Genomic DNA, 18,836 nt, shown 5'->3' on the forward strand with positions numbered 1-18,836 from the left:
CTTTCATTTCTTGCTTGCGTAGGTCGAGTCAGGCTTTTTTTTCATCTGTTCTTTAGCTAAGGCGTTTTTGTTTTGAGCTGCATCCCGCAAGATCCAGGACTCCTCGGCATTGGCATACACTTGCGACCGGTTCATGAATTCGGCCAGGGTAGCAGGAGGGTTCTTAGCCAAAGAAAAGAGGAATGGCTTACCCTTAATCCGCTCGTGATGGTGTCCAGTGCAGTCTCATCTAAGTGTTTCCGAACCTGTAACGCCTCCAGGTTGAAGCGCTTGATGTAATCCTTCAAAAGTTCGCCATCTCTTTAAACAATGTTCATGAGGTAGGCTAATGCTTTGAGCCTTTTCTTTCCCCCAATGAAGTTTGTGGCAAATGCTTCACTGAGTTCGGAGAACGAGCTGATGGACCTTGACTTTAACTATTTGAACCAGAGTCGAGTTGCGTCGGCCAAGGTCAGCGAAAAGGCTCGGCACATGACTGCGTCCAAAGCATTGTGTTGTTGCATGTAAGTCCGGAAGGACTCCATGTGCTTCGTTGGCTCGATATTCCTGGTGTAGGGTGTGATCTGGGGCAATCGAAACCTATCCAGTAACCATGCTCGTATTATGTCGACTGTAAATGGAGACTCAGTTTCTTCTACCCCAGTTGTATTGGATTGATAGGTTTGCTTCATGTCCGCAATATGCTTTTGCAGGTTCTGGAGTTCCACCTTCCATGGTTCCTCGCTATTAGCGGTAGCCTCGATCGGAGGTCGACTACACTTTCTCCAATCTATTTCGTGACGTAGTTCGGACGCATGTAATGGGATAGTCCCTGAAACATGGGACGGGACAGGCTCGACCAGATTGTGCTACTGGCTCGGTTGCAGAGCGGCCCGCGTAGCGGAGGGCCAATGAGGGTTGGTGTATGGTCGGACATCGCTCGACTGTCCCCCCCTCTGATCGGATCCCTACACTCGTTGAGGCTCCATTTGCTCTAGCATTTATTTCATATAACCTAGGTCGGCCTTGATATCTCTGACCTCCCTCTCAAGGGCGTTCCGTCCACCATTCCTTCCATGATTTTGTTGACCGCGTCTACTCGAACCTGAGGTGGTTTGGTGCTGCGGGGAGCCCTAGCAGCTCACCTACTGTTCAGGTCGTTCAACAGATCATGGAGCACATTTTGTTGCGGGCATAGTCGTAATCAGAATTGCTACTGGAGGGGATTGAGCTTTCTTTTTTCCCTTCGCCATTATAGGTTATCTAGAGTATCTTTTTGGTAGATCAAGAACAACTTAAGATGTCTTTCGCACAGACGACGCCAAACTGTTGATGCAGTTTTCCGGTAGATCCAATATGTGAGCTTTTCCTGAACCTGTAGAAGTATTAAAGAGGGACAAAGGAGGCCTTGGCTAACGCAGGGGACTCTCCAATGCTTAAGTCAAATCGAGGTCTTTAAGAATTGAATATGATCTCCAAAAGAGAGACACTAATTGAATATTAGGGTTTTGTTTTTCAACCTACCTTGAAAGGAGGAAAGTAGCTATATTTATAGGAGACCTAGAACAGCGTTCCGGTTGGATTCTTCCCTGATTTCTTGGCTGTAATCCAGGATTTCCGTGAGATAAGGGATTCCCGAGATTGTTGGGATCTGATATTATCCCCTGGAGATCTTGAAAGATCCTCTGGGGCGTTAGAAGTTTATCCAAATCTTCTAGGTCGGTCTAGGGTCGAGACCCAAGGTGGGCCTTGACTCTATCAACGAATCAACCCTTACTATATGTGATCCAATTGAGAGCATCGTTGATTTGTGGTTGTGTGGCTCCCGACCGGTAGTTGATCCGTAATCGACTTATGGCCGATTTATAGTCGATCCGTAACTAACTTATGACAGATTTAAAATCATTTTAGTAGTGGAAGAGAGAAAACAAGCTCTATAGAGCTTTTCATATAAACGATTGTTACAAAAATTAATAGATTTTAAACCAAAAGTAAACTTTGATCAAGAAGTACCTTTTGCTTGCTTATTGATGTGGCCCAACCGTTTGTGCCAGATTGTAGTAGAGTCTGTCACGGTATTGACAACAATAACATCACCAACCACAGTATCTCTGATTAATCGATATAAACCACCCATCAACTTTTCTTTTGTAACCACTATTGCCCATTATAATCTTCAATCAACCATTTTCACATGAAAATTTGTAGCCATTTTTATCATTTTTTTTTCTAATGATAGAAGACTTTTGTAGATTCAATATACAAGGCACCTAAAAACTGTACATGTGATACCATCAAATATGGTGATTATGACATCTGTAATCCCCACAATTTTACACGTATTATTATCATCCATGTGAACCGTGGAGCTATTACATAACTGATATGAGTAAAATAATTTTTTTGTGATGTCATATGGAACAAAGTGCCCAAATTCAAAATCCATTAATGATTTAGATTCTCTGTTGGAATCATTGCCAACAATACTTCCCTATTCTCGGATATATTGCTTTTATGAACTAGATTTTTTTTTAAAACTATTAATGTCACGTCCCAAACTTAGTGAACGGGCTCACAAATTTCTCGAACTCCGAATTCGGCGGTGACAGCCTCCATAATACTCCATTCTCGACTCCTAGCTCTCATGCACAAGTATCCCGCAAGGAGGATTTTGAGAGTGAATTTTTCTTTTTTGTACATGAGCATAGCAACAAGTGTTCCAGAACAAAAAACACTTTCTATGCGGACATGTGCCTAATATTTGTTCATGTGTGCAACCATATATCACATGGTTATGGACCAATAAAGATTCAACTAGCATTATTTAAAAGCAGATTTTATTCATTTAACAACGGGCTAAAATAATTTATTTGACTTCAAATATACTTAAATGTGTAAAAGGTAACAACAATACAATTCAGGAATTCAAGGTAGATACTATGTAAAAGTGAAACATAAACACTAAAATAAATAAATAAAAGGGAAAATATGTAAAAGTAGTGTACAAAAGCTCAGAAAGTTGAGCAGAAATAAGAGCATGGAGAGGCACATATGATTTCTTTCATGCAAAGCTTGTGGGCCTACAATATCAATGGCTCAGATTGTCAAACCTACTGATTGTTGGATATTTGGACATAGCATACTGGTGGGCCTCTTGGATGTTGTGACCGGTTTAAATAGATAAGGGGTGGTGCGCTTGTACTTTACTACGTATCAAGTGTACTTCATATAGACGTAGACTCTAGAGTATTTCAATAAAACATACTCTTGCAAAAAAAAAAAAGAACTCTTATGGTATGGAGACTCCTAGAGTAGTTATGACGGGCAAACTACTCCAGAAATCTTTCCCATAAATATAAGTTCTGGTGCCTTCACCCACATGTACAATGCCAACTTTAGTTTCTAAAAGGGTGAAAGCTGCAAAAGATCAAAATTCAACATCATCATAGACATCAACAGGAATGCATTACCATTCAAGTATATACGTGATTTAGTTTAGGTGGGAAATATGAGATTATTGCAATGGAAATCCTTAGCTCAATGTATTGAATTAGATTTTCAAAAGATCCTTTCGTTTTGCTACATTTTGACCTAGAAATTCAATAAAGTTTTGATAGGCTTATCAATTTAGGTCTCATGGAGAACTTTGATATGTAAAACAAATTTTGGTAGAACAAAATGGCACAAGCAAAGAATCAATGGATTTTTACCACAAAATTCCTCAAAAACTATTATCTTACCAGGCTGCTTCCACAAACCAAAATACTGGAGAGGTGCTTTGCGACGGATAGATTGACCAAAAGGCCCACGTGGCATGTGTGATCACATGAACATATGGGTTAACTGTGATTTTGAATATTTTGGGTGGTGCACATTGTTTTTTTTTCCCCCCTAATAATGTGGCCCACTGAATGAATGGATTATCCAGTTTTTTGGTTCATCTGATTATCATGGTGGGTTATATCTGTTGGATGTCATACACATGCCGCATGGGCCCCAAAATTCTTGACTTTACCACTTCTTTAAAAGAAAAATAACTGGTGCATTTTGGTCATTTACCTGTCAGAAAGCATCTCTCAAGTATTTTACTTTTTGGAGGCACCATTTGGAAAAATCACAAATGGAATTTTGAGGTCAAAATCCCTAAGCAGAATAAATTTCCATGTCAAAGTTGATTCTGTTGTAATGGAAAGATAGTAACACTACCATGAACATTATACCATCAACTGTTTCTAATATCTTAAGCTATGATCTCATTTGCCACCATTAATCTTCTCACCATAGATACACATGTCAGTGAAAAACAGGCATGTGGCACTGAATGAGTCTACAGGGATTGTATTCTTATGCATAAATTGAAATATATTTTGCCATTGTTAGTAGAATAAGTTGAGAAATCTTTAAAAGGAAAATGTAGAATAAGTTGAGAAAGGGAGATAAACTGTTACCGTTAAAAAGAGCTACACAAAAGGAGTCTTCAATGGTTATTTGCATTTGAAGCTTATTAAGTTAATCCTCCACATATCTTAATTTTCTTAATATACTGGTTTTATGGGGAACTAAATAATAGGTGTGCAAATTGTTCTTTTCTTTTTCTTTTTCTTTTTACCTTCTTTTTTGTCAGTAGAGTTTTGGAGCCACCACGTTGCTGCAACCAAGATTCATTCACAGGTCATGCCTTAGGAGAGCTTATGCCCTATACAACTCAACTCTCAAGCTGGAGACTATTATTCCAAGTCCTTATACTTAAGCATGCTGGTACAATCAGAGTATATACTTGAAAAAGTCCACATAAAAGTCTTACCACCTAAGATACACTGTCAAAACATAAAAGCCCGACAAGTGCTCTCATCGCTGGTCCCACGCCCGGATAAAGGAGGGTTGCATCAGACTGATAACAGACGTCAAACTTATGCCATAACTTCTTATGGTCTATCTGGATTTATGACCCTTGATAGAGTGGAATGGTGTAATAGGATTTAGTAGTGGACCCCAATCAGTTGGATAAGACTTAGATGATGATGATGATACCAATGTTCCAATTTATCAGCGATATTCAATAATATCACCAGTAATATCGGTATCATCAGGTTAATGATAATGAAATACCAAGTAGATAGAAAATTTCTACATATTGCCGATATTTTGATAATATCAGTGATATCTGACGCCAGAGAGACATCTTTTTTTGTTATGTTTTATAGCTTGCATTGTATGGTACTCAAATGATGTAAACTCATTTGCATTTGTATTTTCCGAGAACACATGGTTTAGGCTCCTATTAAAAAGAAACTTATTATGAATAGTGTTTTTTTTTGTTTGTAATATTTTGATTACTAAATGTATAAACATGTGTATTTTAATGTCTCTGGATGTTTCACTGAGAAATTCTACTTTTTCCCCAATGTTTCCCTCAATGATATTTTTTGGCAATAGTGTTAACGATATCAATACATGTTTCTGTGTCTGTAATCTTGACACCTGTAATAATACTGATATTTTGAACACTAGATGATATACACTGTTGAAACATGCATGACAATAATAATGAGCACATAGTTATTTTGAATTTTTATACCCTTAAAGACACTCCCTAAGTGAAACTTTGGGAAAAGTATACCTAGTACATCCAAACCTCCATGCGGGATTAAGAAAATTCAATTGAGAATGTGGCAATGTTTGGATATTGAGCATGTCGAGTTGTACTCATCCTTACAATGTTAATGAACATTATTAGCACATACAGTCTGTTCTTTTTTTCCCTTTCTAAAATTCTTGGGAAATGGACTCCAATTTTCAGCCAAAGTATTTTTGGAACAATGCTTTTGAAATTTCTAGGGCATTGCCTTGAGCCTTCACTGGGTAAAGCTCACTGCCCGCTTGCCATTTGTTGGAATAAGAAATCCACTCTCTTCTCCATTTCTCCATTTGAAAGCTCTGATTTTCTCTCAAACTTGTCAATAAATGACTGAAATAGGATGAAGCCCTCGGCAGGTAGTAGCTCTCTAATAGTCCACTCCAAAATTTGTTTGCTGATCACAGCATAGCATAAAGGAAAAGGGAGATTAGATCACCAACAACATAAAAATTGTAATTTTTCAACCATGAGGAAGTTTACCATGATGCACATGCTTCACAGAGTTCCATGAAATGTGCACTCAAATGTTTTTTTATTTATTTTTGAACTCATGGCATTTGAGTATGGTCATCAGGACCTTTGGTTTTGTGGATAATCACATCGATAGCCCATGTCTCAAAGTAAGGTGGACTTCGGTAGCCATCCCATGTTTAAAGGAGATGGCAAACAAGAGAGGGAGAGACCTAAAAGGGGATGGCAAAGGTCTACGTTCAACGAGCAAAACATCAACACTTGAATGGTGAGTGTTGTCAAATCACTGCAAGTTTTGGTACATAGTCCATGCGGTGATCCCCATATCAATAGTCCCAATAACTTAGCAACGCATATGGTGGTGCTGCATCCATAGAACTTCAATGAAGTGCTCATCATAATAGCATTTCTCTTTCAGGTATTGTCACAATTAAAACTAGTAATATTACCATAATCATGAAGTTTACTCTGGTTGGTGTTGGTGGTATCAAACCACATTGTCACTTGTGTTCTTGCATTCCATTCATACTGAAAAAAGAAAGAGTTTAGATTAAAAAAATAAAATTCTTCATGTAAAGTTAATTGAGAAGCAAGATCTCTCATCTCACCTGCCTCGTCTCGCTCTGACTCGTTGCAAGTTTTTTTGCACTTTGGAGCCATGTGCCCAGTAGAAAATTGTCATCAGAAGCTAGAAGAGTTTCAATATCCTTGATGAGCTCGACGAACTTTCGGCTTTGGTGAGTTAAAGCATTGGCATTGTTCTGTCGAAAAGCAGTCAAAGCATCCAAGTAAACCTGGTTTGCGTACTTTGATAATACTTGCCGTGTGAGGTCAACCAAGTCATATCTGATAATCACAAGCAACATTAGAGAAGTTTTGAAAATTCCAGTAACCCATATTTCTTATTTACTAGGAACTACTAAACACTAGTCAACGAAATACAAAGTTCGTAAGTAAGAGAAGAATTATGTGATCCTCGACCTGATGATATTGTATAGTATCCTTGGGACAATACTTACACTTCAATATGGCTTGAAAATAGATGGTTTAACAAACACAGAATACAGGAGCATTCCAGGTTGAATATAAAAAAAAGCCAAATATTGGATTGCTAATGTCTTCCAACCAGAGTTTTGGGATTGTTTCAGCCATGATGGAATCCATCAGATCAATGGTCTGGATCACTAGATATAAGGCCACCTCTACAAACAAGGCTGGAGGATGCAACATACCCACGGGCTGAGGACCTTATAATTCTTCTAATTACTATTTGGAGCTTTTTCTTTTTTCTTTTCATATCAGTCACTACCTTTTCTCATTATGATAATAGACCTCTCGCAGTGTCGATAATTGTGTGGCACAAATTGTCCGAAAAGACCTGTGAGTCATGTTTCCATTAGAAAACCGGATGGAAGTAGCTTTTGACTTACCATTTACCATTGGACCGAGTGCTATTTATGGTCTCTGAGTTAAAGGCCCCTGGTTATCCATGTTGTTCCTCATAACTCTGAACCAACTACCATCTTCCACATAAGATACATGACCCACATCTTACCAGAGTTTATGAGGGATTCGGATTCTCAAAAGTTGGCCCCATGGTTTAATAATTCAGACTATTGGCCTGTTGAATCCCACCATGGATGGACCGTGCTCTGAAATATATCATTAGGGGTGTACACGAACCAAGCTAGCTTGGTTAGCTCGCTTGACTCGACTCGAAAAAGCTCAATTCGACTCGGTTCGAAGCTGAGTTCGAGCCGAGTCGAGCTGATTTTTTGAGCTCGAAAATGAGTTCGAGCTGGCCCCAGCTCGACTCGGCTCGGATCGAACTCGGATCGAACCAGTTCGGTGACTCGGTTACTTTGATATTGATGTTGCTCACCAAGTGTTTCATGAAATGGCTCAACGAAGTGTGGCTGGTGGCAAGGTATGTATATGAAACAAATACCCTCTTTTTTTTTGGATTTTTATGTTGCTTGGAAGGTATTTGATAAAATACCTGAACAACCTTTGCTGCTGTTTTACAGACAATGGGATTTTGAAGGTGTACTCCAGGTGTTTGTGGAAATGCCGCACAGAAAAACTCGGCTCGATCTTGGCTCAAAGTCGGTCCGAACTGGCTTGAGCTGTTGAACGAACTGAGCCGAGCTGGCCAGTCAGGCTTGAGGACCGAGCCGAGTCGAGCTGAGGCCAGCTTGACTCAGTTCGGCTCGATGTACACCCCTATATATCATGTTGAAAGATCTTTAACATGAATGTGGGCTATTGTCGTATTTCTCTTCTTAACTGTTTATCTATGAGCTTATTGAAATGTTACGGCTGTCCTATAAAAGAGGTTTTTTTTTTTTTGGCACAGTCCATCCATGGTGGGATACAACAGATCAATGGTCTGGATTATCTAACCATGGCCCCACTTGTTAGCATTGGGAACTTGCATAAACTATGCAAAGACAGAATGTGTATCATATAAGTCCTCTTTGATGAATGGTCCTAATCTCACAATGTTTTGTCACGTACTGCTAATCTCACCTTCAATCTCTTTTGGCAAAAATGAAGAATGTAACAACCTAAGTTCGTGTAGTCGGCTATACACACTTGTACACAGAAAACCTACCTCATGAGGAACACAATTGAAATTTAGACATCGTGAAGTGGAATATCCTCGCTCGTATGCATGGTAGGAGTGTTTGAATTTTGGGGACGAATTTCTTTTTAAGGGGGTGGACCATAACACCTCGAACTTTTCAATATCCGAGTATTGAAAGTTCTTGGGTGTTACCATCTAAATCAGATTCAGTGCATGCGTGTGGGAACACACATAACCTACATTACACATCATTGCCCAATAATTCATAATTCGCCCATCTTAACCACCTGATCTTAGGTTATGACAACCCACAACGTACTTGTAAAGTTTGAGACCAATCCGCCTTTGATTGACCCTTGATTTCTTAGCGTAGATTTACATCATTAATGATTATTCAACACACGATCTAAATCAGCTCATTAAGGCATGTGATATCGGTCCAATTACTAAGATGAACCAATCCCTCGATTTTGTCCTAAACCAATGTATACAATCCTTCAACCTAATCATAGATTTAGGCCATTCATATAATCGACCTCAAGATCAGCCCGTGTACTTAATCAAAAAGTGATCCAACTATCGAGAAGAATCCTTATAGACATTTAAAGCTATCCAACGGTTAATTTTTGATTTGGACCATTACATCATCATGAAATTGACCTTGAAGGTGATTTAAGCCTTTAGACCTGAACATAAGCGAATTTGAACATTCGACCATGATCTTGATACATAGATGAATATTTTATACCGTTGAAATCAAATTCTAATTGGTAGAAATACACCATTGATCATCCATAACTTTCTGTGGTATAAATGTCCCATACCCAATACCAAACTTTAGAAGACCTATTTCTAGGAACCCGATCGCGATGAAATTTTAGACAATGCCTTGTTAGACCAATTGAGCCGTGCATCATCAATTTCAGGACCTAACTCACAAAATCCACCGTCCATTGGATTTTGCATCACATTAGTTGGATGACTCGTCCAAAATTCACTTAACGACCACCATTGTGATCTACGACCAATCTATGACGAATCTAATGGTTTATATTTCACAATTGGGCACATCTAGACCTATTTACAAAGCCCCAAATTATATTGGGAGAATTCTACACTTTTTAAATTTCAAAAATGATTTTGTAATCGTAGGCACACCCCACCCAATATGCCTTTGCCCAACAAAAGGCGATCTGACCAATAGATCGAGGGGCAAACTGTACATCCACACCTAGATATCTCAAGGAAACATGTAAACCATTGATTTGTGACTTTAAAGGTGAGATGACAGTTAATTTCAATCTAATGGCATATGACCATACGATCCAAAAGTAACGAATTGAATATATCTTTTAATGATCCAACTGTACATTTGGTGGGCCTATAAGGACCAAGATCTGTGATGAGCCTGCTGCGCACGTGTTTGGTTGATAATACACCTCGTTGGATCGTTGATAATACTTTATGATCATAAGCGTACGGTTGATAATACACCTATATTGTTTATGGACTTAATATCATGATGGTGTATGATTTTGGATGTCACTTTGACACTTATTTGATGCCTTAAGTGGTATGGGTGACGAGCCCGTTGGTTTATGTATGGACTTGTGTTTTCAATGGTTATCCTTATCAATCATGGCACTTGTGATTTCTAGGTGACGCTGGAGTTCCTTTGTTGATTTTCGGGTCATCTTGCAAAGTTTAATTATGATTTTTGGATGACACCGGAATTCACTTGTGATTTTCAGGTCAGTGTACGGAGTTCAATTGTGATTTCCGAGTGGTATGGCGATTCAAAAGGCCACCAAGTGAAAATGGTTTCCATAATTGGTTTTTTGTAAAACGCACTAATAAAGGATTGGCTAATAATGCATTCATGGCATTTGTGATTTTCGAGTAACATCGGAGTTCACTTGTTGATTTTCGGATCATTGTGCGGAGTCTTTTTATGATTTCCGGGTGACGCCGGAGTTCACTTGTGATTTTCGAGTGATGCCGGAGTTCCTTTGTTGATTTTCGGATCATCTTGCAGAGTTCACTTGCATCGTGGGTTTTACTCACACTGCTAGTTGGATGTGCATCCCTTGCAGAGTTCACTTGCATTGTGGGTTTTACTCACACTGCTAGTTGGATGTGCATACCCAGGTTGATGTGCATTCATGCATTAATCAAGATTCGTATTGTGACATGAATGTTGTATTTGCATATTTGTGAACTATAATGGACTGTGATGATGGATGTGTAATCTTGGGGGGAAGTTTTCGCTAAGCTGGCCGCTCACCATACGGATGTTTAAAAGCAACAACAGGTGATGCAAGACCTGAAAAATGCTACGTTGCGCCTGAAGAATTGATCAAGTGGAGGGGTTGCAACAGAGTTTTTAGACTTGGAATAGTTAGATTTGTACTTTAGTATAACTTTGATAATTGATGGATTATTTAATTTTGTAATAAGTCCCCAGCTGAGTGGAAGAGTTAGTTGATTTATTTGATGTTTGGAATTTTATTTTCAAAGTTCAATTTATTTCACCTTTTTGTGATGTATACCATACCATGTGAATGCGCAATGTAAAAAATGCTATGTTATAAAGAAGTATTTGTTCATTATTTAGCTGACACCCTTGAATTTGGGATCCAAGTCACCAATACTCGGGTGTTGGGTTTTGGGGCGTTACTCTCACATGCAAATCACCCAAGAACTCATCTAAAACTAGAAGAAATGTATGGTCGAATGGTTCGTTATGTATCAAGGTAGCCTATTACTATATAAATTGCGAAATGCTGAAGGGTTCACAGTTGGCCCCATTTAAGGGTTGGCATGGATCTTGCATATGTCTGCCATGTTGTGCACTGGGATTCGCCTCTTTATTCTCACAACATGCTTATGTCTGTAGTGTTCCCCATATCAAACCCCACTCCCACGTTTCCATTTTTAGTTGGGAGTTATATCACACTTTGGCAAAAGTGTGATGGTTCATACTTCATACACATGTATTCATTGAGAACCACTATAGATAGGTCATCACCCTAAAATAAGATTGAATAAACCACTCTTACCACTGATTAATGGACATTTGCTCATTGAAGCCAGATCATAGACTTTCACAATTCAATTGTTGTTGATTCCACTAACTGGCTGCTTAGAACATCAGTTTAGTGTAATTGTTTGTTAATGGCCCATCTAAGTGGTCCTACAAGTTGGACAGTTTAATTCAGTTGCAATTATGTGTATTAGTGCATAAGTCTGTCTTGATCAAACCAAACGAAAAGTCCTCATCAAATCCTCCACCCTCCTTTCATCAAACCAAACAAGAAACCCCCAAAACAAATGCCCGTATACTTCTCAAATCAAAACCCCCAACAAATGCAAGGAGAAACTCTCAAGCATTATCCACTTTGTGACTCCCCTCGTCCCCATCTTCTCTAATCCAACATCATTTGATCCTCTAACCAAGCTCCTCAGTAAAGACAACAACCAGCATGACACGTTGAACAACCCTTCCATCCCCCGCATCTCCAACAGCCTCATTGCCATCCTATTGGACATCCGATCCCAGCTAAAACTCCATTTCACCATCGTCCAAAAGCGGTTTTAATCAGAAGATGTATGCTTTTGAGGATCTTTGTGTGCCAAGGAGGAGCAGATGTTTTCTTGCACGAGGGAAGGGATGGTGGTGGTGATGTTGTGTACCGGATGGTGCAATGCACGCATATGGTGATTGAGTGGTTGTGGGGGCATGCTTGAAGGTGGAATATGGGCATATATGAGCTGTTCGCCAAACCTGGCTGAAGGAAGAGGAGGTTTGGTGAGCATGTGGGATTGATCCGGGCTTCGATTCCCACTTGCCTTGCATTACCCTACCTTACCGCCTCAGAGGTTCCTACTTCCAAGGCTATGAAAATAAAGGAAAAAAAAAAAACCAAGAGATTTGGAGAGGAGGATTTGGGGGAAGATGGGTTGGGAGAAGAGTTTTAGAGAAAAGTTTCATAACAAGAGTAAAGCAGTCATATGAAATGTTAAGGGGTTAGTCAACCACAGTTGAGGCAAAAATTAACAGAAGGCATGGTGGGGGCTGTTCAAATAACAGCCATAAAAGATGAGGATTTGGGAGATGGGTTGGGCGAAGAGTGGAATGGCGGAAAAGAATTCATGTGGCTGATCCCAATTAGTTGGGGTTAAGGCTTAGATGATGATGATGATGATCGGTTGAAAGAAGAGTGTTAGAGAGAAGTGTCATAACGGGAGTAAAATGGTCATATGAAATGTAAATGTGTTAGTCAACCACAGTTAAGGGAACAAAATTAACAGAAGTCATGGTGGGGGCTATTCAAATAATGGCCACAGGAGATAGAGAAGAGTGTTTGAGAGCAGTGTCATAACAGGAATAAAAGGGTCATATGAATGTTAACGGGCTAGTCAATCACAGTTGAAGGCAAAAAAGTTAACACAAGTCATGGTGGGTGATGTTTGAATAACTGGAAAAGTCAGGGGCTGATATGAAAAAAGAAACTATTCTTATGATCAGAGTTGCTAGTCTACATTTGGCTGCTTCAGTTGGCAGGATAGTCGGTTATGCCAAAAATATAAGAATGAGATGATAAGGTTTCTGTGACACTCGACACCATGGACTAGAGTAACAACCACAGTATTCTGGAATAGATAAGCATACAATATGTGCTTTTCGAAGTTAAGTGAGTTCAAAGTTATAACAAAGCATAACTGCACCTAGGCTTTTACCTGTATGTAGTGCTTCCTGCAAGATCATTGCCTGCTTCAATTAATAACTGCAAGGCATGGATTACTTCCTTTGTGGAGTACCATAAATGTGGCTGAGGCAAATCAGAGCTCATTTCTCGAAAGGAGAATCTTCTAGTGCTATCTCGAATAGACAGATTTTGCAACTGGCCTTCTTTAGAACTATTGGAGTGTGACTTCAAGGATGGATCAAAATCTGGGAATTGAACTATGAAATCTTTATTATGGTCCTGTTCCAACATACAAATGAAGAAGACATGAAAAGAGAGTGTTGAAAACAAAGGATGAACATGAGCTAGTGCAAGGCTTCAATGTCTAAGATTACTGATGCACACAGCTCAGTTAAAATTAATCAAAATGTAAGACTCTGAAAATAATGAATTACACGAAGCTAAGACTCTTGTCAAAATACCACTTGGCCTTCTAAATTGAACCTACACAAATGACAAATCTTAAATTTAGCACTAGTATATTTGTGAATGATACACGTTACATGAAATAAAAAATGCTTTCCTAAGTTCAGTTAGACAGTCCAAACAATTATCTGAACTGCCAAGTCCAGAACATATTTCTCAGGCTACCTGGCAAAAATCACACTGATTGGATGATCCAATCCATCCTTGATTTGGTCTTATTTTTATAGCCATCGTTTTTCCAAGCCTTTGGATGGGATGGCTATGATTGCCTAAAAAAGTGATTCTTCAGAATCATAAGCAATCCATGATGGTCTCTAACAAATAGATGGATCAAACTGTTGATTGGACCTATTTTTGTGTAAATGATCTTGACCAATCCATATTAAGGCCATTAATCAAATGGGTAATATTTATCAAATTGTTGTGATGCTTGCAATTGCATGGTTGCTGATGCAGGACAATTAACCACTTACTCTAAAAGCTCGAACTGTTAGAGCATGGCGAATTAATCCTTTTATCTCATAGCCCAGGTCCCACATCTTATGGGTTAGGACCTCGGCCGAACCCCCCTCGTGGGCCCCAAATCACATGGGTACCGCCTCACATGAGCCACCCGAATCACACGGGTGGGGCCCGCCTCTCACGAGCCACCAACCTCACACGGGCCGCCCACCCCGAGTGTGTCCCCACATCCCACAGGCTACCCCACTCGAGCCCGGTGTGAAAATGCCCCTGCATTAGTTGCCCATGAAATGTGCTTTGGACCTAATAAAAAATCTAGATCAAGGTAAATGATCAGTCCAAGTGCCCCAATGCAACTAAATGCAACTAGGAGCACTATAATTTGCATTGCTGGAGCATCTCTCACAAGAAATAATCCATAAAACTAGTATCTAATATATTGCAACTTTTAACAAGTAGATATGTAAGTATGCATGAAAATAAAAAAAATTAAAAAGGTACATCTTCTCTAGCCAATATAGCCAAGCAATGGCATGGGGGCAACAAGGCAGTGTGCAAGCCAAAGCAATCTATGACAAGGACACCAACCACAAGTGTGGCATAGTGTTAGCCAACGTGACAACAAAAGCACATAGCTAGGCTGTAAGCCAACTGAAAACCAAGGCTAGCCAGGCAATAGCCATACTACAGGCCAAGACAACAACCAAGCTAAGGCCTACCTTATACCAAGGCCACAAGTCAATAGCAGGCCAAGGCCAAGGTATGCCATATCAGTTGCGGTGGGTGTATCGGTGCCTATCAAAACCAATACGTGTATCAGCTATATTCCTTTTATTTTATTTTATTTTTATTATCATGTTTATGATGGCGTAACGGTCCACTCTTTGGTGAGAATGCTATCTTGGGTTATCTAATGATTTCATGAACCTGACAGGCTTAAACTGACCCCAAATTGGCCCAAAATTCATGCAAGCTGTGGCACTCATCCCATTGATGCACATCCCTAAGCATTTAATATCATTTCCCAATTAATTTTAAGAAAAAAATTCAAATTCAAATTCAAATAAACATTGTCACCGATTTGGGGGACAACTCGAATACCCCAAACCCCAAATCGACCCAAAATTCATGCAAGATATGATACTCATCCCACTAAAGCACATCCCTAAGCATTTAACTTCATTCACCCTATGCAATTTTAAGAAAAAAAATTAATTTAAATTTGAATGAATAATGTCACCCATTTGGGGGACCACTTGAATAACCCAAATCGACCCCAAATTCATGCAATCTATCTATAGCACTCATGCCATTAATGCATATTCCTAAGCATTTGACATCATTCTCCCCAAGAAATTTTAAAGAAAAAAATATAATTAAATTTCAAAAAATAGTGTTGCTGATTTGGGGACCACTCGAGTGCCCAAATTTGACTCGAAATTCATGCAGTCTACAACACTCATCTCATTAATACAATGGGCTCCAAATTATGATTATTTCACCATTGGATTATTATATTGGTGTACACTTATTGGACAATGAAATTTAAAAAAAAATAAAATAAAATCCAATGGTCCTATTTCAATAAACAAGTGCCCTCAAATCGATGCTTATGATCACTCGAACAATCTGATTTTGGAATTATGACTTAACAATGGCAGGCTCCACATTTTAATGGGTTTAGTTTGATTTAATACATGCCAATGTACAGATTTCAGAGTGTATGTGTATCAAGTTTCATGCACCACAAGAGTATTTTATAAGTTAAAAGGAGAAGCTTTCAAGTCAAATTGGTTGGACCATAAACTATGGTCCACCTGACAAATTACCTCCAACTGATTTAAGTGTATGTGAAATCTAACCTTTCCAATAGATTAGCCCCAATCTGAGCGCCACCTAGTGCAAAAATAATCCATATCCACTCATCTACTCATTAGGTGGGCCATACCATTGACAAAAATTTCTAGCCATTGATAAATAGCCATAATCTAAGGCTCTTACCATTAAAGTTGGATGACGTATGCTTGGTAAGCTAGGCATGATTGATATCTATGCCTTAGCTTTGGTGGGGGGGGGTGTCGTCATGGTCCGTCTTTTATTCTCCTCTTATTTCTCTAATTATTTTTCTTTCTTTTGTTTTTCCTCTTTTGCCTTTAGCTCCCAAGGGTATTTTATGTAATTTGGGACATCATTTAATATAAAGAAGGGGACTAGACATCCAGCCCTAGTTAAGAGTTTTACCCCCTCTCCCTAAGAATTTTCTCTCTGATATTGAAACAACAAATCTTGAAACAAAAATAATAGAAACAATAGTTGTATATCTCGAGCTACAGATCATTTAAAAAGTTTAAGAAGGCACCAAGTTGCCACCTGGAAATTAGGGTTGTCAATGGATAGGGATGGCTATCGGGCTCTTAGACCTAACCTACTTTGCACCATTTGGGGTGGAATACCATGACTGTGAGCAGGGCTCGGGCATGTAATATAAATCCATTTAATAACCAGGCTGGGCCCGTGCTTCATTTAAGGGTCCCTTAGCCTAGACCGAGCCTGGCTTGGCCTGGCCCAGTTCGTTTAGGATTTCAAGGGCATTGGTGTAATTAGTGTTTGAATTATCTCCGATATTATCTTTATCTCCAGCGCAGCGATACCAATAACACTGGTAGCGTTCAGTGTTTTAAGTATCGATGATATTGGCCGATATATCCCACGATATATCTTGTATCCCACATGTGCGATATGAAATGCACAAGTAGTGCAATATATCCCACATGTTCAATTGGGTGAACATTTTCGATTTTTGATCCTTTTTTTTTCTTATGTAAATCATGTTAAATCAGTGTCAAATTGTTAATTTTTCATGTTTTGCATGAAAAATCATGGATTGAGAATTTCGATTTTGAGATTTTGAGGAGATGGGCCGAGTTGCAGAAAATTGAAAAAAAATAAAATCAAATCAAATCAAAATTTCTCAATTTCTCACATATCAGTTGCAATCTTTGTGTCCAAATACAAAATAAAACATATATGTAACCTGATCTAGTATTCTTCTTTTGATTTCGAATGTATTGCTTGTGTTTCCACACATCTTCTTACATTTATAAATTATATGAATAGACTTTGAATTTACTTGCATCAGTTCAATTACACAACACATAGATTAGGATTTCATACAAAGAAAACCTATTATGTGCACTTGTTTTTTTATAATGTTTTGATTTATAAGTGTGTATTGGTGTCTTATTTTTAACAATAATCAAAGTTTCATTGAAAAATCCGACCAATTTCCCAATGTTTCCCTATGTTTCCAATAACAACGATTCATTACGCGATACAACTGATATATCCCATGCGATAACCGATACGCATCCGTATCTAAAGAGTGTGATACGTAATGCGATGCCAATATTTCGAACACTGGTAGTGATACTTAACGCTAGTAGTATTAGAAATTCCAGGTATTAGTAATGTATCGCGAAGTATCGCCTAGTCAAGTTGATTTGAGTCTTTGGGTCGACTTGACCTAGCTGAATACCGAGTCAAGTTTTTGAGTTTTTGAACCACACACTACAACTTCATATCAAGAGGAGAACGTGATTCTTCCAAACATGAGTTCAAAACTTAAACTTCATATAAGGATGATGAAGTACAATAAACAATACAACAAGCAAGTTATAGCAAGGCTAAGCGCATGAAGTATGGAAATCGAGTTGAATTTCAGATGTTTCATTAGTTTCTAATTCCAAGAATTAATATTTTGGATGTTTACTTTGGCCAAAGTCAACTAGTACATTTCAATATGAGGCTTTGGAAAACCAAATGTGAAAAAAATCATCAGATTTAAACTGGATAAAGAAAAATAATATATTCAACAAATAAAATTATAAGAAGCCATTGTCTCCAAAAGAATAATTCTTTAGGGTGTATGCAAATAGAGAGATTCCATGATGATTGGCTCAAGTTAAAGAACGTACAGCAATCCCATCTGTACAGTTGTAAATTGTTTTATAAAGAATCTTCCAAGCTGCATCACTTTGATGAACTGCTCTACCATAACGTCGATGGGAGTAGCTTTTCAGCCATTCCTACAAGAACAATAAAACTATTGGGTATCTTCCTAAAAAAAGAAAAAATATATATATAATGATAAAAAAAAAAAAATACAAACATACAAACAAACAAACAAACAATTAAAATAGTGAAATCTTACCCATAACTAAGTTTAGTACTATAAAATATTCCAGTATATGGGATTTGATAGAAAAGCTTAAAGAACATTTCACGAATCAACTCTCATGGACTTAAGTTGATCACTTGAATATCGAAATTACTAGCATGAGGCAGTATCTACATGGATAAGAAAAAAAATGACGTGTAAATATTCCATCCTAACATTTCACTCACATTAAAACTTCTAATATATGTTTTTTCATTAACTGATAGAATAAAGAATGGAGACATTTTTTTGAAGTGGAGAACATGGCTGAAATGCATATCCATATCACCAATAGCATCAATAATGGAT

At 38.4% G+C, this 18,836-nt stretch overlaps 1 protein-coding gene across 5 annotated transcripts in view; it reads right to left on the minus strand.

Moving 5' to 3' along the window:
- Positions 1–5,527: 5,527 nt before the first annotated feature.
- LOC131225983 (alpha-N-acetylglucosaminidase) overlaps positions 5,528–18,836 on the minus strand; it is a 164,364-nt gene continuing 151,055 nt past the window's right edge. For 4 of the 5 annotated variants that reach the window (XM_058221613.1, XM_058221612.1, XM_058221615.1 and 1 more), the window contains 5 exons: positions 18,286–18,396; positions 13,416–13,663; positions 6,697–6,934; positions 6,538–6,616; positions 5,528–6,011 (listed from right to left, as the gene is read on the minus strand). In XM_058221613.1, coding sequence (XP_058077596.1) covers positions 5,776–6,011; positions 6,538–6,616; positions 6,697–6,934; positions 13,416–13,663; positions 18,286–18,396 — 912 coding nt within the window. In that variant the 3' untranslated portion in view covers positions 5,528–5,775. The remainder of the gene's footprint in view (positions 6,012–6,537; positions 6,617–6,696; positions 6,935–13,415; positions 13,664–18,285; positions 18,397–18,836) is intronic. The other variant, XM_058221614.1, reaches the window with a different exon arrangement.

The sequence above is a fragment of the Magnolia sinica genome, chromosome 14 (genome assembly GCF_029962835.1).
Source record: "Magnolia sinica isolate HGM2019 chromosome 14, MsV1, whole genome shotgun sequence".
In the NCBI taxonomy this organism is placed as follows: Eukaryota; Viridiplantae; Streptophyta; class Magnoliopsida; order Magnoliales; family Magnoliaceae; genus Magnolia; species Magnolia sinica.